General features: G+C 46.5%; 1 protein-coding gene across 1 annotated transcript in view; it reads right to left on the bottom strand.

The window, feature by feature from the left end:
- Nucleotides 1-17,352, bottom strand: part of LOC147034449 (thymus-specific serine protease-like) — a 63,848-nt gene extending 46,496 nt beyond the window's left edge. Inside the window, exon 1 of the mRNA XM_085883543.1 lies at nucleotides 17,195-17,352. Coding sequence (XP_085739669.1) covers nucleotides 17,195-17,258 — 64 coding nt within the window. The 5' untranslated portion in view covers nucleotides 17,259-17,352. The remainder of the gene's footprint in view (nucleotides 1-17,194) is intronic.
- Between the last annotated feature and the right edge of the window lie 4,675 nt (nucleotides 17,353-22,027).

Raw genomic sequence — 22,027 nt, 5'->3', positions numbered from 1 at the left:
ATCAGGCCTCAATCAGATGTCTGGTCTCCATACATGATAAGCTACTTTTCAATTGAAACAAAACTCACACATTAACAACAGCATTTACTCACCATGTACTAATTTAGGTTCAAAATCAAACTAAAATTAGAACGGCACTTGTCGAGTGCATCGTCTCATCTCACGCTTTCGTTCTGAACAAAAATACCATCATTAACAACACACGCTACTATTATGGCCCACTGCCATTATGGCCCACTGCCATTATGGCCCATATACCCGTATCATCCATGCACATTATTATGTCACAGTTTCTTGGCATGGGTTATGAACATCATAAGTTTAATTATTTACTCACATCCAGTCATACATCAGATATATGAAGGTTCAGATTTTCAAATAAGCGTTTCAATCCAACCAATTATAACTGGAATACCACTTCAATGATTACATCATCGTGATCACCCTATATACCCTCATGAGGAGTTGAAGACGTATGCCAAGTTAAAAAAAAAAATTGTTGAGCGGTTTCAGGGAGAAAATGATGTCCAAATTGTTTTATTTAATCCAATATGGTTGCCAAACTGTGTGACCAATGCCATTGAAGTAAGTAATAAAATATTCTCCATGGGGAGTCCCTCCTATCTTTAAAGTTTCACATTGATCAGTCAAGCGGTTGCGGAGAAAATAAACCGAAAATATGTAAACATGCGTACGTACGTCATCCTAACGTACGTCATGAACGTCGTCATGGATAGCCACCATCGTAATTCCATACCAAGAGCTCCTCATTGGTTCAACGCGAACATTTGGTTTGTGTGCAGTGCATGGAACATTGTGGACATCCACAAAGTGTAGGAATAAGAATTTCATCAGGACATAACAGCAAACAAATTCTTCACTGTGACAATATATGACAAGGACCATGACTGCTTATGAATAAATGAAAAATAACAAACCATCATCATAACCTGCAAAACGAGATCCATCGAGCCAGTTCTCTTATTTTGAGTCCCTGCTTTCTATATCATCACTGAGCGTTTTATGATGATCGGGCATGAGCATGTGCTCTATCATAAGAGTATGCAATCCATGTTCCACAGCGCAGACGCATGCACCCGGTGAGGTCGATTGAGAGTGTGTGGATATGGATCCTGTGATTAAACAAAACCTGTCAAAACAATCGTTAAAACCAATACAAAACCAAAACCTGTCAAAGGGTGGAGGAGCTCCTTGTGAGCCAACAGCCATCCATATCTGGTGCCCAACTGCATCTGCAGACATCCTCCTGCAGTTGGGTACCTTTTCCTAGGAAGTTGGTGGCAGGATTTGCACTTCGGCCATCGGGAAAAAAAATTCATTCCGCAAACACATTTTTTTTTTTTAAAAACGTAAAGAAAACTGAAAAACAGTTCCGTGGGAGTACATCCTGTGTAGCTGCCCTCAGCAGGACAGCTGACGGCATGATGGGATTGGGGCAAAGCCTTAGAGACCCCCATTCTTTAACGATGGGAGGAAAAACACGGGGTAACCTTCCTGGATCAGATTGTAGTGGTGTGTGTTGGGTGGTACTGAGGTGTCGTCCAGCAGAGGCAGTCTCCTTGGGTTAACCTGAGGAGGTCCCTTCAGGTGGGTGCCCGGAAGTCCCATCCATAATAGAGGATGATCACCTGTCTCTGCTATCATCTGAGCTCCAGCATTTGAACATCGGTATTGCAGCACTCTCTGAGGTTGAGAGACCTGATAGAGGTAAGATCATGGTGGGTGGCTAAACCTACTATGGGGCTGGTCACTGATGGTTACCATACCCAAGGAGGTGCTGCAGCTGTGTCCAATAAGCCAACTCCAATGATAATTGAGGTAACACCAGTCAACGGGCATATGAGACTGAGGATTCTTCACTCCTTGGGTATTGGTTACCTGGTCTCTGTATCTGCTCCGACTGAGGGGAGTGATCTCACCGTGAAGGACGCATTCTATGCCTGTCTGTGGTTTATCAGTGTCCCAGGCAGGTTTATCAGTGTCTCGAGTCTGTGGTTTATCAGTGTCCCAGGCAGGATACTCTTCCAGTCTTGGGGGATTTCAATGCATTGACTGGCTCTGATAGGGATGGCTATGAGGCATACGTCGGTCCCCATGGGTCTGGAAATATGAACCAGAATATCACCAAGTTGACTTAGGGTGACTGGTTCATAGTTTCAGCACCAACAGCCTTGGTGCTGGACTTCGTATTCCAATGCTGTTGGTGTGGCAAAGGAGATTGACTAGGTGCTTGTTGATTGTCAATGGAGGATGCATCAGAGCTGCATGGTCAACCAGACTGCTCAGTTCCTCAATACCAATGACAGGCTTGTTTTAGCAACTCAGAAGTTGCAGCTTAAATCCAGGAGAATGGTACCATCCTAGGCTAGGCTGGATGTTGGCAGGCTCAAGGATGAGAGAGTAGCTGAGAAATTTGTGAACAGACTGAGTGGGGATTTGGGGGGTCTGGGTGTTTTGGGGAATCCTGAAGAGTTGTGGAGTGTAGTCAACACCACCATCTTTGATGTTTCCAGTGGATGTCTTGGAACCCACCATCAGGCGAAGAAGAATTTTGTCTCCCAAGGGACACTGGATACCATTTACCAGTCACATGGCCAGGCTTAATGGCAGAGCTAAGTTGTTCAGGGAGTTGGGCATAAAACTGGACGTGTGCTGAAGGCAGACAAAGCGGCCTATGTACAAGGAATCAGTGAAGGTGTAGAGCATCACATGTGGTCAAGTGATTCTCATTCTCCTTGCAGAGGAATTCATGCAATGCATTCCTCCAATCCCGTCCTTCGGTAAACCGCATTTAGATCAGAGGGTGGTGGTCTCTTGACAGAGGAGTCCGAGATGAAGTCCCACTGGGCCTGTTACTTTGAGTGGCTGTAACAGGCTGACCCACCAGCTGTTGAGTTTGATCTCAGGGGTCTGGACACTTGAGTTTGATGTCAGGGGTGTAAATATCCCCATTATTGACACTCAAATCGACTGTGAAATGCATTCATTTGTGTTAACAGGATGCGGTGAACCACTTAAAAGGGGGTAATGCCCCTGGGATCTGTGCCATCCACGCTGAACTTCTCAATGCTGGTAGAAATGCTGTACTTGTGTCATTGCATGCAGCTCTGTACTCTGTTTGGAACACAGGCATCATCCCAACTAACTGGAAGAGGCGCCTTGTTGTCCCTCTCTGGAAAGGGATGGGTGATTGCCAGGACTGTAACAACTACCAAGGGGTGGCGCTACTCAGTGCTGGGCAAGGTCTTCCCTTAGAAAATTATTGATAGTGATTGCCACCATGTGATTGCTTACCAGCACCCAGAGCAGTCAGGCTTTAAACCAAAGAGACTCGGACTGGCAAGGCTTTAAGCTGAGACCGGCAAGCCGCAGCTTCTTCGCTCTCTGCAGATCTGGATAAAATCACAAACTGGTCCAACACGTGGAACATGTCTTTCAATCCTGACAAATCTCACACTCTCACTTTGTCTTTCTGAAAGGACCATTTAGAACCACCCCTCCCCCCACCAACACATCTACTTTTTCAACAATCCTCTGGAAGAAGTCCTTTCATCCAAGCTTCTGAGTCTCACTGTCTGCCATGATCTTTCCTGGGAAAGCCACATTTCCAACCTAGCCTCAAAAGCCAGTCGCCGACTGGGAATCCTCCATTGTGGAAAGTCCTTCCTTGGCCCACCTGAGCTCCTGACCACATACAAAGCTTTGTCCACAGCCGGTTGGAGTACTGCTCTTCCCTATGGGCTGGTGCTCCTGCCTCCCACCTTTCTCGGCTTCACGCTTTGGAAACCAAGGCAGTTAGGATCATTGGTATCTCTCACGAAAAGGCTGAGTCTTTGGGCCTTTCACTGTCTCACCGCAGGCAGGTCGGTGGTCTTTCTGTCTTCTTCCATCTCCTCTCTGGTCTCACCACTCCCTCCCCCCACCCCACCCCCCCCCACACCAGCTCTGTCTGCGATTTGTCCCGAGCATATTTCAGCAGGGCGCTCAAGGTCCACCAACAACCCACTTCTGGTAAAACCACCAAAATCACGAATCACTGCTAATCTTCACTTTCATTCCTCTTTTTTCCTGCCTTTGCAATAAAATCCCACAATCTCTTCAATCCCATTCTTCCCTCCAGGCCTTCAAAACAGCTGTTCACCCCCACCTCTTATCTTCTCCAATCCAAATCCTCGATCTTTTCTACCCTGGAAATCCACCCCAATCCCACCTCCTTCAAATTCCCTGTTTTCCTTCTTGAAAGTCCCTGTAATGTCCCTCTTGTATACCCCACGTTCCCCACCTCATCTCTCTCCTTTCCACAGATCTCCTAATGTCTGTTCCGCACTGTTTTGTCCTTCCCTCTCCCACCCCTCTTGTCTCATGTCCCCCTTGCTGTGCATTGTGTGTTACCTCTCATATGAGCCTCGACAATGTATGCAAAATAAAAATAAAAATTTTATAAAGAGGTCAATGATCGACCATATCCTTGCTCTTTGTGTCCTCACCAAATACAGATGAGAGTTTTGGCAGGGGCTCCTCACAGCTTTAGTTGATCTCTGCAAAGTGTTTGATTCAGTGAATCCAGAGGCCATCTGGAGGAGTATCAGTCTCCGTGGGGTGCCACCAAAACCGATCAATCAGATTTCTGAACTATACTCTGGTACTGAGAGTGCTGTGAGGTGTGGGGATTCCATCTCCAACTTATTTACAGGTTTTACTGGAGTTTGTCAGGGGTGTGAAATGCCCCCCCCCCCGACACTTTTCAGGGCTTGTATAAACCGTATTCTGGGGAGGATGTCGGAGACATCAAATTGCGGTGCATTGTTTGGGAATGGCAAGATCTCTGACCTTGATTTTGCAGATGATTCAATCATCTTTATGGAGATGCTGGATATCCTTATGGGGGCCCTCGAGGCACTGAATTATGAGTCAGTGCAGCTGGGATTATGGATTCCCTGGGTCAAAACTAAGATCCAGGCTTTCAATGACATCTTGGATGCTGCTGTCTTGTCTGTACCTTTTTGTGGTGAGAATGTTGAGGTCACGGAGAGATTCACTTACCTTGGCAGTGGTATTTATGTCTCTACATGTTGTGAGCCAGAGGTCAGTAGACATCTGCGTTGGGCCTGTGGAGTCATGGATTCACTGGATCACAGGGTACCCCAGGTCGAAAAACCAGTTAAAACCAGTACACATTTTCAACTGGTCTCTATTGGTTCTAATTGGTCTTTAACTGGTCTCTATTGGTTTCAACTGGTACCAGTTAAATTCAGTCAGAATTCCAATTTCCCAGTTGAAAAAACCAGTAGCTCATATTTGTACCAGTTAAAGTCTTACTGGTTCCAGTTGATACCAGTTGCAATGTACTGGTCCCAGTTGATACCAGTTGCAATGTACTGGTCCCAGTTGATACCAGTTGCAATGTACTGGTCTCCCAGTTGATACCAGTTACAATGTACTGGTCCCAGTTGATACCAGTTAGTTAAATACATGTATTTCAACTGGTAATATATCACTCTATTCCAATTTCCATATTAAAACCAGTAAGAAACCAACTGGCTTTACTGGTACCAGTTGGCTACTGGTTTTCAACTGGTACCAGTTGACCAGTAAGCTACTGGTCTTTACTGGTTTTTTGACCTGGGACGGCCCTGTCAGTGCCTATGTAGGAGGATGAAAGTCTGAGTCTAAGTCCTTGGTCCATCCAGTCTTGCTCTACGGATGTGGGATTTGGACTCTAACCAAGGATCTGAGGTAGTGACTTAACTCCTTCGGTACCAGGTCTCTTCGGAGAATCCTTGGCTATTGCTGTTCAGACTTTGTGTCCAACGAGCGGTTGCTGAGAGAGACTCAGATGAGATTTGTTACCTTTATAGTCCGTGAGCATCAGCTGCGGCTGGATGGACATGCGACTCGTTTTCCTGACGCTGATCCTGCTCACCAGATTATCTCACTGAGGAACCTCATGAGTGGAGGAGGCTAATGGGCCAACCACATGCCTTGTGGTTGCAGCAGGTTGATCGGAATCTCAAGGAGATGGGGATGGGCCTGGCATCTGCCTGAGGGATGGCCATGAGGAGGCCCCTGGAGTACTGGCAGCCCCAGCAGAGAGAAGAGATGCAATGCATGCAAGTCCAGTTGACAAGACGACAAAAAGAGACACATGAAAAACAAAATTATGAAACAAAGTCCCAGAAAAAACAAAACATGGAACCCCACAAAACAAAGAACAAAACAAATAATTCAGACAGATACAAAAAAACCTTATCAATGAAAGACAAGAAACAAAGGTCAATTCAAAAGAAAGAGCCAAATTAGAACACGCGCGCACTCACGCGCGCGCGCGCACACGCACACACACGCACACACGCGCACGCGCACGCGCACACACACACACACACACACACACACACACACACACACACACACACACACACACACACACACACACACACACACACACACACACACACACACACACACACACACACACCGAAAAATACTTTTCAACCAGTGGACAGAGCGACATTTCTCGTGTCGATAAAGATTTGCAACAACACATGGCGATAATAATCAACAGACAAGTGAGTAAATTATTATTGATGTCAAACATTGAGAGAACAAAATGTGCAAGAGGGATTGTAAAAGTTTTTCACTTTTCAAAAAACTTGAGAAGAAAGTACAACTTCACTTCCAAAGGAGTCAGAAAACCCACCTCGACCTGGCTAAGAATGGGTCACACTGGCTGAAAGAAGAAAAACACAAAAGGACTAACAGGTAATGAGTTTCACGAGTACAGGACCACTCACCCCTTCGTGAATTGAGGAAAACTTCATGTATGTGCAATGTAAAGGTCCACACTGTGACACGAGCGAGATCATGGTGGGTGGTTTCACCTACTATTGGTCTGGTCGCTCTGATGGTTACCATACTCAAGGAGTTGCTGTAGCTGTGTCCAATAAGCTGACCCCAATGATAATTGAGGTAACACCGGTCAGCGAGCGTATTACGAGACTAAGGATTCGTCACTCCTTGGGTGACATTTCCCTGGTCTCTGTTTATGCTCCGAATGAGGCGAGTGATCTCACCATGAAGGATCCATTATATGCTGCGCTCAAGTCTGTGGTTGATCAGTGCCCCAGGCAAGATACTCTTCTAGTCTTGGGGGATTTCAATGCATCGACGAGAATGGATAGGGATGGTTATGAGACATGTGTTGGTCCCCAGGGATCTGGAACTGTGAACCAGAATATCAGGAAGTTCCTTGACTTTGCAAGAAGTCATGGACTTAGGGTGGCTGGTTCGTGGTTTCAGCGCCCATAGGTTCATCGCTGGACTTGGTATTCCAACGCTGGCGGTGTGGCAAAGGAGATTGACCATGTGCTCGTTGATGGTCGCTGCAGGATGATCCAGAACTGCGGGGTCTACCGGAGTGCTCAGTTCCGAAATACCGACCACAGGCTTGTTGTAGCAACTCTGAAGTTTCAGCTTAAATCCGTGAGAATGATACCATCTGAGCCTAGGCTGGATGTTGGATGAGAGAGGAGCTGAGGGGTTTGCGAACAGGCTGAGTGTTCGCAAATATTTTTAAGCGCTTTTGTTGACTCGTTTCTGGGGAAGATGTTGGAGAGATCAAGCTGCGGTGCATCATTTGGGAATGTCAAGATTTTTGACTTTGATTTCACTGATGATGCAGTTATCTTTGCGGAGACTCTGGATATCCTTTTCGGGGCCCTCGAGGTGCTGATTGAGGAATCGAATCTGCTGGGATTCCTGGGTGAAAACTAAGATCTAGTCTTTCACTGACATCTTGGATGCTGCTGTCTTGTCTGTACCTGTTTGTGGTGACGAAGTTGAGGTCAAGGAGAGATTCACTTACCTTGGCAGTGATATTCATGTCTCTGCTGGCTGTAAGTCAGAGGTCAATAGATGTCTGAGTCGGGCCAGGGGAGTCATGGATTCACTGGATCATGGGGTGTGGCGCTGCGGGAGAATGAAAGTCCGAGTCTTCAGGTCCTTCCTGCTTCCAGTCTTGCTCTCCAGATGTGAGACTTTGACTCTGACCAGGGATCTGAGACGGAGACTTAATTCCTTTGGTACCAGGTCTCTTTGGAGAATCCTTGACCATCTCAAAAGTACTTTGTCTCCAACGAGCGGTTGCTGAGAGAGACTCAAATTAGATTTGTTACCTGCATAATCTGTGAGCATCAACTGCGGCTGTATGGACATGTGGCTCGTTTTCCTGACACTGATCCTGCTCACCAGATTCTCTCAGCTAGGGAGCCTCGTGAGTGGAGGAGGCCAATGGGTCAACCACGTGCCTTGTGGTCACAGCAGGTTTATCAGCATCTCAAGTAGATGGGGATGAGCCAGGCATCTGTCTGGGGGATGGCCAGATGGAGACCTCTGGAGTACAGGCGGACAGTGCACGCAGCGACATGCTGTTCCAGCACATGCTCCCATACCAAACCTGTCCTGACAGTAATGAGCAAGGTTTATTGAACAAAGTGAGTGTGCAACCATCTGACTGTTTTCTTTAACCTTCCAGAAATAGTTCCAAACAGACACATGTTGTCAAAACTTTATCAGCCGATGTATTGCCTACCTGTTCATCAGAGAGCTCATCAGCATCCTGTACCAGCAAACTCTAAATGCTTTGCTATCTGTTGAAAAGGAAAATGCCCTTGGAGCATGTTTTGCTTGCAAATGACTTGTATTTGCTGCTATGTTGCAAAGGGATTGCAACAGGAGCATGTTCCTTTTCAAGTCATACATTACCAGACCATGTGTAACCAAAATATGACCAACAGGGATGAAAAAAAAAAAAAACAACAAAAAAAATCGTTCTTTCTCTGAAGTATAAATTGATGTCGATTCTGGGTCACTCCTCGATTCCCTTCAATTCCTTTGTTGGAATCGAGTACTTTGGCATCAATTCCGCCCACCACGGTTAAGCACTCATGCAAGTATTCCAATGAAATTATTGATAAGGAACGGCTGGCTGGGTCACACAAAACACTGCCCGGCGACATCCGGAGTTTCAAATAATGTGCGATTTGGAGAAATGAACACTTTTGTTTTTTTATCAGTCGGAACTACTGCTAAGTTCAATTCTGCAGTTTAAATCGATAAATTTGGTTCAGGTGAAGAGATTCTCGAGTTTATAGCATGTGCAGAAATGAAATAAAGCCATGAATTCTGGCATCTCTGGGCATGTATAAGCATTGCGATTCATAGGTATGAAGATGAGGCATTCAATGTTATGAGTGAGGAAAGTGGGGGAAAAAACATGTGAGTGCTATATCATTAAGAAACCAATGTGGCCCATTTCGAGTCAAGGCATTGTTGAGCAGGCCAAAAAAAATGGTGAATTAAGACCCCAGCAAGTTGACAGAGGGATGACAAGGAATAATTTAATGAGGCCATTAATTATCGTGAAAAGAGGAGAGAGAGGCAGGAGAGAGAGAGAGGCAGGAGAGAGAGAGAGAGAGAGGCAGGAGAGAGAGAGAGGCAGGAGAGAGGCAGGAGAGAGAGAGAGAGAGAGAGAGAGAGAGAGAGAGAGAGAGAGAGAGAGAGAGAGAGAGAGAGAGAGAGGCAGGAGAGAGAGAGACAGAGAGAGAGAGAGAGGCAGGAGAGAGAGAGACAGGAGAGAGAGAGAGAGAGAGAGAGAGAGAGAGAGAGAGAGAGAGAGAGAGAGAGAGAGAGAGAGAGAGAGAGAGAGAGAGAGAGAGAGAGAGAGAGAGAGAGAGAGAGAGAGAGAGAGAGAGAGAGAGAGAGAGAGAGAGAGAGAGAGAGAGAGAGAGAGAGAGAGAGAGAGAGAGAGAGAGAGAGAGAGAGAGAGAGAGAGAGAGAGAGAGAGAGAGAGAGAGAGAGAGAGAGAGAGAGAGCAGAGAGAGAGAGAGAGGCAGGAGAGAGAGAGAGAGAGAGAGAGAGAGAGAGAGAGAGAGAGAGAGAGAGAGAGAGAGAGAGGCAGAGAGAGAGAGAGAGAGAGAGAGAGAGAGAGAGAGAGAGAGAGAGAGAGAGAGAGGCAGGAGAGAGAGAGAGAGAGAGAGAGAGGCAGGAGAGAGAGAGAGAGAGAGAGAGAGGCAGGAGAGAGAGAGAGAGAGAGGCAGGAGAGAGAGAGAGAGAGAGAGAGAGAGAGAGAGAGAGAGAGGCAGGAGAGAGAGAGAGGAGGCAGGAGAGAGAGAGAGAGAGAGCGAGAGAGAGAGAGAGAGAGAGAGGCAGGAGATCGAGAGAGAGAGAGAGAGAGAGGCAGGAGATCGAGAGAGAGAGAGAGAGAGAGGCAGGAGATCGAGAGAGAGAGAGAGAGAGAGAGGCAGGAGATCGAGAGAGAGAGAGAGAGAGAGACAGAGAGAGAGAGAGAGAGAGAGAGAGAGAGGCAGGAGAGAGAGAGAGAGAGAGAGAGGCAGGAGAGAGAGAGAGAGAGAGAGGCAGGAGAGAGAGAGAGAGAGAGAGGCAGGAGAGAGAGAGAGAGAGAGAGGCAGGAGAGAGAGAGAGAGAGAGAGGCAGGAGAGAGAGAGAGAGAGAGGCAGGAGAGAGAGAGAGAGAGAGAGGCAGGAGAGAGAGAGAGAGAGGCAGGAGAGAGAGAGAGAGAGAGGCAGGAGAGAGAGAGAGAGAGGCAGGAGAGAGAGAGAGAGAGAGAGGCAGGAGAGAGGCAGGAGAGAGAGAGGCAGGAGAGAGGCAGGAGAGAGAGAGGCAGGAGAGAGGCAGGAGAGAGAGAGGCAGGAGAGAGAGAGAGAGAGGCAGGAGAGAGAGAGAGAGAGAGAGGCAGAGAGAGAGAGAGAGAGAGAGAGAGAGAGAGGCAGAGAGAGAGAGAGAGAGAGGCAGGAGAGAGAGAGAGAGAGAGAGAGAGGCAGGAGAGAGAGAGAGAGAGAGAGAGAGGCAGGAGAGAGAGAGAGAGAGAGAGAGAGAGAGGCAGGAGAGAGAGAGAGAGGCAGGAGAGAGAGAGAGAGAGAGGCAGGAGAGAGAGAGAGAGAGAGGCAGGAGAGAGAGAGAGAGAGAGAGAGAGAGAGAGAGAGGCAGGAGAGAGAGAGAGAGAGGCAGGAGAGAGAGAAAGAGAGGCAGAGAGGCAGAGAGGCAGAGAGGCAGAGAGGCAGAGAGGCAGAGAGGCAGAGAGGCAGAGAGAAAGAGAGAAAGAGAGAAAGAGAGGCAGAGAGAGGCAGAGAGAGGCAGAGAGAGGCAGAGAGAGGCAGAGAGAGGCAGAGAGAGGCAGAGAGAGGCAGAGAGAGGCAGAGAGAGGCAGAGAGAGGCAGAGAGAGGCAGAGAGAGGCAGAGAGAGGCAGAGAGAGGCAGAGAGAGGCAGAGAGAGGCAGAGAGAGGCAGAGAGAGGCAGAGAGAGGCAGAGAGAGGCAGAGAGAGGCAGAGAGAAAGAGAGGCAGAGAGAAAGAGAGAAAGAGAGAGAGAGAGAGAGAGAGAGAGAGAGAGAGAGAGAGAGAGAGAGAGAGAGAGAGAGAGAGAGGGACAGAAGAGTGCAGAGGGAAGAGGGGGAGAGGAGCGGTGATTCCAACAGATGTGATGCCCAGAATAATGTCCATACGAGAGACGGCACACACACTGATGAATCACCCTGCCTGTGAAACACCAGGATGAGTTTTTTCTGGTTTGGGATCCAAACTCAGGTGAGACAGCTGAGAGCAAGCAGTCATACCTCTCAGCTATCATGCTGTGATCTGGCAATTCATTCTTTCATAAAAACTGAATTGATCCAAGCAGCAGTCCTGACTGCAAAACCAAAAAAAAACAAAAAAAAACAAACCTTTCAGCTTCTTACTGGAATTCACCGTCTGTCTGTCTGTCTGTCTGTCTGTCTGTCTGTCTGTCTGTCTGTTCACAGGTACAGGAAAAACGGCTGAACCGATAACCATTTTTGGGTGTGTAATCCTGGGAGCCCTTGGATAAAATAGGCATGAACATGACCCCCTTGATGGCTCCCTTCGGGAGCAGGTGCTTCTAGTTTGTCCAATTCACATATTCTTTGACAGCAACCTCTGGAGGGTTGCGTGGTGGTGGAGGGGGTTTGGCAGAAGGATAGCATGAGGGGAAGGGAAGGCAGCCTGAGAGGAAGGGCAGGGAAGGCAGCCTTTGAGGAAGGTAAGGGAAAGCAAGGGAAGGCAGCCTTTGAGGATGGGAAGGGAAGGCAAGGGAAGGCAGCCTGAGAGGAAGGGAAGGGAAGGCAAGGGAAGGCAGCCTTTGAGGAAGGGAAGCAGCCTTTGAGGAAGGGAAGGAAAGCAAGAGAAGGCAGCGTTTGATGATGGGAAGGGAAGGCAAGGGAAGGCAGCCTTTAAGGATGGGAAGGGAAGGCAAGGGAAGGCAGCCTTTGAGGATGGGAAGGGAAGGCAAGTGAAGGCAGCCTTTGATGATGGGAAGGGAAGGTAAGGGAAGGCAGCATTTGAGGAAGGGAAGGGAAAGCAAGGGAAGGCAGCTTTTGAGGAAGGGAAGGCAGCCTTTGAGGATGGGAAGGGAAGGCAAGTGAAGGCAGCCTGAGAAGAAGGCAAGGGAAGGCAGCCTGAGAAGAAGGGAAGGGAAGGCAGCCTTTGAGGATGGGAAGGGAAGGTAAGGGAAGACAGCCTTTGATGATGGGAAGGGAAGGTAAGGGAAGACAGCCTTTGATGATGGGAAGGGAAGGCAAGGGAAGGTAAGGGAAGGCAGCATTTGAGGAAGGGAAGGCAAGGGAAGGCAGCATTTGAGGAAGGGAAGGCAAGGGAAGGCAGCCTGAGAGGAAGGGAAGGCAAGGGAAGGCAAGGAAAGACAGCCTTTGAGGAAGGGAAGGCAGCCTTTGATGATGGGAAGGGAAGGTAAGGGAAGTCAGCATTTGAGGAAGGGAAGGGAAGGGAAGGAAAGGGAAGGCAGCCTGAGAAGAAGTGAAGGGAAGGCAAGGGAAGGCAGCCTTTGAGGATGGGAAGGGAACGTTAGGGAAGACAGCCTTTGATGATGGGAAGAGAAGGCAAGGGAAGGCAAGGGAAGGCAAGGGAAGGCAGCATTTGAGGAAGGCAAGGGAAGGCAGCCTGAGAGGAAGGGAAGGGAAGGCAGCCTGAGAGGAAGGGAAGTGAAGGCAGCCTGAGAAAGAAGGGAAGGGAAGGCAAGGGAAGGCAGCCTTTGAGGAAGGGAAGGGAAGGCAGCCTTTGAGGATGGGAAGGGAAGGCAAAGGAAGGCAGCCTGAGAAGAAGGGAAGGGAAAGCAAGGGAAGGCAGCCTTTGAGGATGGGAAGGGAAGGTAAGGGAAGGCAGCCTTTGATGATGGGAAGGAAAGGAAAGGGAAGGCAGCCTTTGAGCAAGGGGAGGGAAGGCAAGGGAAGGCAGCCTGAGAGGATGGGAAGGGAAGGGAAGGCAGCCTGAGAAGAAGGGAAGGGAAGGCAGCCTTTGAGGATGGGAATGGAAGGTAATGGAAGGCAGCCTTTGATGATGGGAAGGGAAGGCAGCCTTTGAGGAAGGGAAGGCAAGGGGAGGCAGAAAGAGGGGTGGAGAGTGGGGAAAGCAGTGAGAGAGAGGAGTGAGGAGTGGGGAAGGCAGTGAGAGAGGGGTAAGGAGTGGGGGAGGCGGTGCGAGAGAGGGGTGGGGAGGGGGGAAGGTAGTGCGACAGATGGGTGAGGAGTGGGAAAGGCAGTGCGAGAGGGGTGGGGAGTGGGGAAGGCAGTGAGAGAGAGGGGTGAGGAGTGGGGAAGGCAGTGTAAGAGAGGGGTAAGGAGTGGGGAGGGGAGTGGGGAAGGCAGTGAGAGAGAGGGGTGAGGAGTGGGGAAGGCAGTGTAAGAGAGGGGTAAGGAGTGGGGAAGGCAGTGCAAGAGAGGGGTGGGGGTGGGGAAGGCAGTGCGACAGAGGGGTGAGGAGTGGGGAAGGCAGTGTGAGCGAGGGGTGAGGAGTGGGGAAGGCAGTGCAAGCGAGGGGTGAGGAGTGGGGAAGGCAGTGCGAGAGAGGGGTGAGGAGTGGGGAATGCAGTGCAAAAGAGGGGTGGGGAGTGGGGAAGGCAGTGCAAGAGAGGGGTGGGGAGTGGGGATGGCAGTGTGAGAGAGGAGTGGGGAAGGCAGTGCGAGGGAGGGGTGGGGAGTGGGGAACCAGTGCGAGAGGGATGGGGAGTGGGGAAGCAGTGAAAGAGGGGTCAGGAGTGGAGAAGGCAGTGCAAGAGGAGTGGGGGAGGGAGGCAGTGTTAGGGGGTCGGGGGGGGGAGGAAGGCAGTGCGAGAGGGGTCAGTGGTATTGAACATATCAATGTATGTCATAATTAGCAAAATGACCACTTTTTTAGCAGTCGGTACTGCTGCTAAGTTCAATACTGGAGCTTACATTTTGTAATTCGGCTTAGTTTAAGAGATTTTTTGAGGTTATGGCATGTGCAGAAATGAAATGAAGCCACAAACGCTGGCGTCTCTGGGTGGTTACAAGCATTCTCAGCGTACCCAGCGATATGGGCATGCTGCAATGTACCCAGCGATACATAGGTATGATGATCAGGCATTTGATAATGAATGAAGAAAATGAAAAATAAAATTATCGTTAAGAAATCATTGTGGCCTGTTCCAAGTCAAGTCATGGTTGAGCAGACCAAAAAAAATGGCGAATTAAGACCCCAGCTCGGTGACCAAGGCTGCACCTTCAGGGAGAACAAGGCGGCCGAAGATGCACCTTGCAAGGGAATAATTAAGGCCGTTAATTATCTTCAAAAGGGTTGCTTTAATTAACCCAGACACCCAATTTTCCCTTGAAGTTCCCTTCGCATAAGTGCAAAGCTTCAGGCTGCTCGGCTTCATGGTTTTGGAATTATGGAGGACACACACACACACACACACAATTTCTCTCATCTTCCATGTCAAGGACAATATCATGTTAACCAATGTTAACTGCAATACTTAGACCAATGTGAAAAAACTAAACTGACGTGACAGACACACAAGTGACACGTCTCCTTTTAAGCAACTTTGCCCAGATGTTGTTGATATATCAAATTGTCTATACATGTTTCCATGATGATTTATGTCTATTTACGAGTTATACCCAACTGCCACCTGCAATATAGTTACAACAACACACATAAATGTACATACACGGAACTACAACTTACCTGGCACACAAACAACCCCAAAATCACTTTCATCTCAGATGACAAACTTAATTTCTCCCAAAAAAATTTCCTTCCAGCATCTCCAGGGAATCCATACATTTTGAAAGCATTCTCTAATTGAGAGGTGTATCTAATAGATGTCATTTCTGAGCGTCCTGCCATTTTGAAAAGAATGATGACATATCGACTATCATGTGCTCATTCAATAAATGATCGATGGAAACAAAATGGTGCCCATGACCCACATAATCAGAAATTTCTAGGACATGACATGTTACTACTCCTAGTACATAGGATCTCTATTCCCACCCACTTGATAGATACCGTATGTCATTTACAGACTTTAATCATTCCATATTATTCTGCAAGACATCCATCCTCTCATTGCTCCTTCGTGATCAAAACTTTGTGGTCATTGCACAGAAGTCTTCCTTTAAAAGTGTCCCGAGTTCAGTGGACCTGGCCCGTACATTCATTTTTCCTCACAGATCAAATGTCATCCAATGCCAAACAGTTCTCAAGCGTGGATATATGAAGTAATTGTTGGGAAGAATTTCAAAACTAGAAGGGTACTCTTCAACATTGCGATGTCACCACAGATACTCCCACCCACATCATTACTTCATGATACACAAGTGTACCAAGTTTGATTTAAATCCCTGAACCCAGATTAAAAATATTAAATAATTCTGGCCACCAGACCATGCATTTGATCAGGTTTAAAAATAAAACATATATTCCCCATGCCTATGAGACCATAACTGCTGTTTCATGTCACTTGATGAAGCGGTTGAAGAGAAAGAATTTTTTCAAGATTTTCGTTCAATCCAACATGGCTGCCAGACCATGTGACTTATTAATTATTCATGAGTACACTGGTATCCTCAAGACTTGGGGAGCATGTGGGTGAAGTTTCCCCTCGATCTGTCAAGCCATCCTGGATAAGATTTTTAAGGGTTTATTCTTCAAAAAAAAAATCGGAGCTGCCAATCCATGTGACCTATGACGTCATAGGTGGATGACTTTTGGTTCCTCATGGATAGGTGATCATACCTGTAAAGTTGTGCCTCAATCTGTTCAGCTGTTTCACAGAGAATATTTTTGAAGGTTATGTTAAAAATGTTTTTATGGCTGCCGAACCACATGACCGATGACATCAATTTTCTATCCCCCCCCCATACAATTTAGCCCAAGATGACCCTCAAAATTTTTCGTACTGATCGGATAAAGCATTCGACGTATGCAATTATGATGTCATAACGAAGCCACCTATGACATCATCGAAAAAAATAACTTATTTCCCATGGGGAGTACTTGCCATGTGCGAAGTTTTACTTTTTTCCATGCGGTGGTTTCGGAGATACAGAGGTGCAAAGTTTTTCCTTTTTTCAACACGACTGCCACGCCACATGATCTATGATGTCATAATTATCATTAAGACATTTTTGCATGAGTAGTCACACCGATGTTGAAAATTTTGTGTCAACCGGAAAAGGTGTTACAGAGAAAAGAGAGAAAATTAGCATGGACAGACGTATCTGCCTCCGGCGAATTCGATTTCGTAAACATTTAAATTAATCACCGTGAATTTAAGAATTTGGATGTCTTCGATATGGCTACATTTTTAAGACGTAATGCCATTATGTCAATTATTGAAACAAAATAGTGCGAGAATGATGATATTTAACAGACATATCGTGAAGTAACGAGGTGGAAAACATTTCATTTTGTGATCAATAACACTTTATACCTTAAAAAGTTTTAACTGGGTTCACTGAATTTTTGGAGTCATCCTTAAGCAATGCTATAGATTAGAATATTCAGTCAATAGTCAAACAAAATAACGACGCTTTTTGCTTTGAAAAAGTTTATCAATTCCATCATGAATGTCTCAAAGAGCAGTTTGTACGCCAAGCATTATATTGTAGGCTAACGTGACCTCGCGTACGGTTTGAAGCTGTCCCTCTAGGTTTGTGTATTTTCATTGTAAATCCTAAATAATAGCCACATCAGATCACTTACAAATTCCAGAAATAAGGCAAAAAAAAATAATTAGCAGCTGACATGTGAGTGACAGGGGAGAAAATGAAGATGGCAAAGATTAGCAGCGGATCGGTGAGAAGCAAGGCGATAAAAATTACCAGATGACAGGTGAGTGTGGAGAAGAATGACGAATAAGACGAGGCATAGTGAACGCAGCTCCATGGACTCTGGATGTGAAGCACACACGGACTGGTGTGAGTCCAGTCGAAGTCTCTTATATTACTTCTGTCTCCACCCACATTCCACCCACCCTCGACAGAGTGCGAGCAGGGAAATGTTGTGCCTGGAGAGATGATCGAATATGATGTCATTTCTCATAATTCATGAAGAGCCATTTAAGATTTCAACATCATGGTATACGAATACACTATTACTCGTGCATCCGTGAACTTTCTGAAAAGGGACGTTGGCTTCGACAGAATTTCTGAACAGATAACATCTGTTTATAATTTTCTGATAAACTCATTTAAAAGAGTTTGTGTTGAGAAAATGATGTCATTTATCGAGTTATAGCGGCTACATGTCCACTGAGATCACTTTGTGCTTATGTGTACCTAATTGTTCTTGATGAAATGTCAACACCTATCCTTCCAGCTAGATCATCAGATCTCCACTGGAGCATTTCTATCATGTAGACAACATAATGAGGTGTTTAACCTCACTTTTTGAGAGTTTGGCTTTTTCTTGACCGCTCTATTGTTAGCAGTACTCGTTACATGCATCCGCCTCAGTTTTGCATGCAGCTTCTGCTGAAACAAAGTTAGAGTGCAATCTGCTGCATTGACGAGCCTTTGGTTAGTAGCCAAGACTGATTTCTATATGCTTGTCATGGGATATTTCCATCCCAGGAGCCATAATATACACCGCACTACAATTACATCACCTCTACTTTTCATGGTCTAGGATATACTATGATATATCATGCTCCCCCCTCTGGGTTGGTGCCCCTGCCTCATACCTTGCTTGGCTTGACTATGTGAAAACCAAGACCTTCAAAATCATTGGAATCTCCTCCAATGAATCTCAGTCCATGGGCCTATTACTTCCCCATCACAGACAGATCAATGGTCTCTGTCTTCTACCACCTCCTTTATGGTTTTGCACCCGCTGCTCTTTCTGTGCGTTGTCCCCCCACCTATCTTTCTGCAGGGTACACACGGTCCACCATCAACCCCATTCTGATGAAACTCCCAAACTCCAGGATCGCTGCTCACCTCCACTCATTCATTCCTTTTTTGTTTTCCTGCCTGTGGAATCACCTTCCACATTCTCCTCTATCTCATTTTGCCCTCCAGGTCTTCAAGACAGCTGTTCACCACCATCTGAGATCATCCCCCATCAAAAACCATTCACATTTCTTCCCCCGTTTAACCCCCACCCGTCCACCCCCAGGCCCACCTCCTTCCAAATTTCCAGTCTTTCCTTCCTGAGAGTTTGCTTTGGTATCCATCTTCCCTTACCCCTCTTTCCTCCCGACACCCCTTGTTTGTACAAGTCTCCCCTCTCCCTATATTTCATCCTCCAAACATGCTGTTTGTGTTTCCCCAACCTCTTTTCCTGTTTCTTTTGTTCTGTTGCATCCTGATCCAGTGTTATAATAGCTCTTCCACCAGCCTTGACTTCATATACTTCTTCTTCTTTTGGCTGTTAGGGGTCGCCACAGCGGATCATCCGTATGATCCACATAGTGATTTGGCACAGGTTTTACGCCGGATGCCCTTCCTGACACAACCCTGGTCACCTCTTACAACACAGGGATATAGTTCACCTATTTTAACCGGGGTATACACCGGCCCAGTATACTGGTACTCATTTCGCCGACCTCGGAAGGATGACAGGCTGAGTCAAGCCCCTGGTGTATTAATTCAGTGGCCCAACGGGGCTTGAACTCAGGACCTTTTGGATCCCAAGCCACTACCCTAACCACTACGCCAACACGAGGCTTCCTTGACTTCATATACAAAAACAAAAAAAGAAAAGTCCTTTTATTAGTGTGGCATTTTGATTGCTTGCATGATGACCAACCACATTATACTACTCTGTCACCCAGTGGTTGAGAAACAGGTAAAAGAGTGAGATCATTGGGAAATGAGGAGAAGAGAAAAAAACTACAAACGATGTGCTCGATGCTTGATGTGGCCATTATTCGGTGGAGCGTATACCTCCTACAGGCTGAACAGTTTACGTTTTGTATCACATTGATAGCCACATCCACATCCAGACCTTAAGCAAAATCGAAATGGCTTCTTCTTGTCATCAACCCAACTCATCCACCAAGTTTCATCCAAATCCATCCATAACTTTTTGAGATATCCTGCTCACAGAGACAGACAAACCAACAGACGATAAGACACAACTTCCATCCACCTTCGGTGGTGGAGGTAACAACAGAACCAAGTATGGACAAGAAGATACCGGAACAGATTCATGATTAATACTCTAGTAAATAAACCTCAACAGTTGTATAAGACAAATCCACTTATCTTTTAGAGTGGATCTCACAGAGCTGAAAAAAACAAACATCTGTCCTCATGAAGAACACACAATCAGAACTCATCTAATACAAGACCCCCCAGCTGGTACCTCAATATGTAATCCTCAAACTGCATGCACCACGATACCCACTTCAGCACCTGGCTGCAGGCGCAACCCAGCTGATCCTCAGTTGTTGGACAGGTAGCCCATTGAAATAAAATTATTAATTTTGGAATTTATCGATTACCCACAGCACTTCTTTACCAGTTCATCATTTATTTTTTGGGCAGGACCAGGAAAGCTTTCGCAAATGCATTGTATGCAATTACTTTTTACCTTTTCTTGTGAAACACCATATAAAACTTGGGCATAAAGATACAACACAAGAAGGCATAAGACATTGCTAAAATAGCTGCTATTTCTGTAGCAACAGCAAACTTTCCCTGCGTGCTTCCGTAGGCTGGAATGAAAGCCAAACTTGCAACAAGATAAAACATGAGACCAAAGGAGATAAACTTGAAATCATTAAACTTTTGGTACTGGTTGATCTTGATCGACATGCCAAGGCAAAGACAGGCCATGAAAGTAAGCAGGACCAGTGAGCACGTCACGAAGCTGGCCACTCGAGAACATTCAATCATCACAATGACTTGGGCCTTCAAGTTCCTAATGACATGAGGCTTTCCCAGCCAGGCCCAGGCAGCACAAAGCATAATCTCAAGTAGTGTGAGAGAGACATAACATATGGTAAGTGGAGTCGAGTTTCCTCTGTCTGTAAGATTACACAAAGAAAATGGGATTGAACTTCTGCGTTCACTGAGAAGTTCAAAATCCAAACCTTAATCTCACAGAACAAACGGATTGAAAGTGCTTTAAAATGACAAAGGCAATTTAACAGCAGCTTAGCATTGTAATGAACTCAGCGCATTACCGCTGACCTCAAGACCACCCGCATTTGAATGCTGGAAGTCACTACCTATTCCCAATTATGTAAAAAGGTTACAAACGGTGATTCCAGCATGTTCTCTCAAGCCATATAATGTTGCTGTAATCATTTTCCAAACTATCTGGGCCATGGTAGCAATGAGGGTATTTCTTTCAGATATACTGTTGGTGTACTGAAGCTGCACACTTATTTTTATTTGTGTTATTTTTTACTAGCAAATACCACCTGTTGCTTCACTGATGTGATGGGACTGGTAAGAGGGGTTAGAAAGGGGGGGAGAAGGAGAGAGAGAAAGAGGGAAGAGTGAGGAGATGGAGAGGGAAAGAGGAGGGAGGGGAAGTGAGGAGGGGTGGTGGAAGGGAAGGCAGGTGTGCAGTGGAGCGTTAATTACAATTCATACCGTCTCATCAAAATGATTCTGCATAGAATAACAGTGAAAATTGGAAACAAAGTAATGCCTGAAATTATTTCTCTACCCGTCATACTACAAATACCCCCTGGAGACAAACTCCCATCTGGACATAAACACCATATAGACACATCCGGAGCCAAGCCATCCAGAGACAAACACCGCCCGGACGTGTCCAGAGCCAAAGGGTCGGGAGACAAACACCCATCTGGACATAAACACCGCCTGGACATGTCCAGAGCCAAGCACTGCCCAGTCATGTCCAGAGCCAAAGCGTCAAGAGACAAACACAGTCTGGATATGTCTGGAAACAAACTCCCATCTGGACAAACACCGTGCAGACAAGTCTGGAAACAAACGCTGCCCTTTGTTAAGCACACCCGAATCATATAAAGTAAACGATTTAGAATTGCATGTGCCTCTACCGTGCAGCAACCGCCAACTGTACATACTGATTGGGGTGTGAACTGCACCACTATCGACTGAAGGATATGCAGCAAGTGGCTTAAGCACTCCAATTAAATGGTTGATAAGGAATGCCTGGCTTGGCAAGTGATTAGCAGCCACCGAACTGTCATATTAAACACACAATTCCCGGAGATGCCCAAAATGTCAAATATGTCTGAAATGGAAAAAGAACACTTCTTTTTATATAAACAGTCGGAACTGCTGCAAAGTTCAATTCTGAAGCTTAAATTTTGTAATTTGGCCTAGTTCAAGAGATTCTCAAGGTTATGGCATATGCAGAAATGGAAAAGCCACAAATAAAGCTTGTACAAAGTTCGTGTCTACCCTCAGGAAAGCCAGGAAACAACATCTTTCAAATCTCAAGTCTGAACTCTCAAACCTGTCTCCTTCCTCCAGATCCTGGTGGCATCCATTTAAGTCTGTCTGGTGTTTGTCCCCCCTCCATCCTCTCTCTCTTTCACCTCAAATGGCTGCACAGCTAACACTGAACGTGAAAAGGCTGAATGCCTAAACTCCATGTTTGCTTCTAAATCTTGTGTCCCAAACCTATCGCTTTCTGTACCCACCTTACCCAGTTGCATCCAGCTGTTCCTGGACTCTGTGTCCTTGTCTCCTGACAAGGTGGAGAGTTTG

This window comes from Eptatretus burgeri, chromosome 1 (genome assembly GCF_056783735.1).
Source record: "Eptatretus burgeri isolate ZD-2024b chromosome 1, Ebu_testis_v1, whole genome shotgun sequence".
In the NCBI taxonomy this organism is placed as follows: domain Eukaryota; kingdom Metazoa; phylum Chordata; class Myxini; order Myxiniformes; family Myxinidae; genus Eptatretus; species Eptatretus burgeri.
The sequence above is the reverse complement of the archived record's forward strand: the minus strand, read 5'-3'. Positions and strand labels throughout refer to the sequence as shown.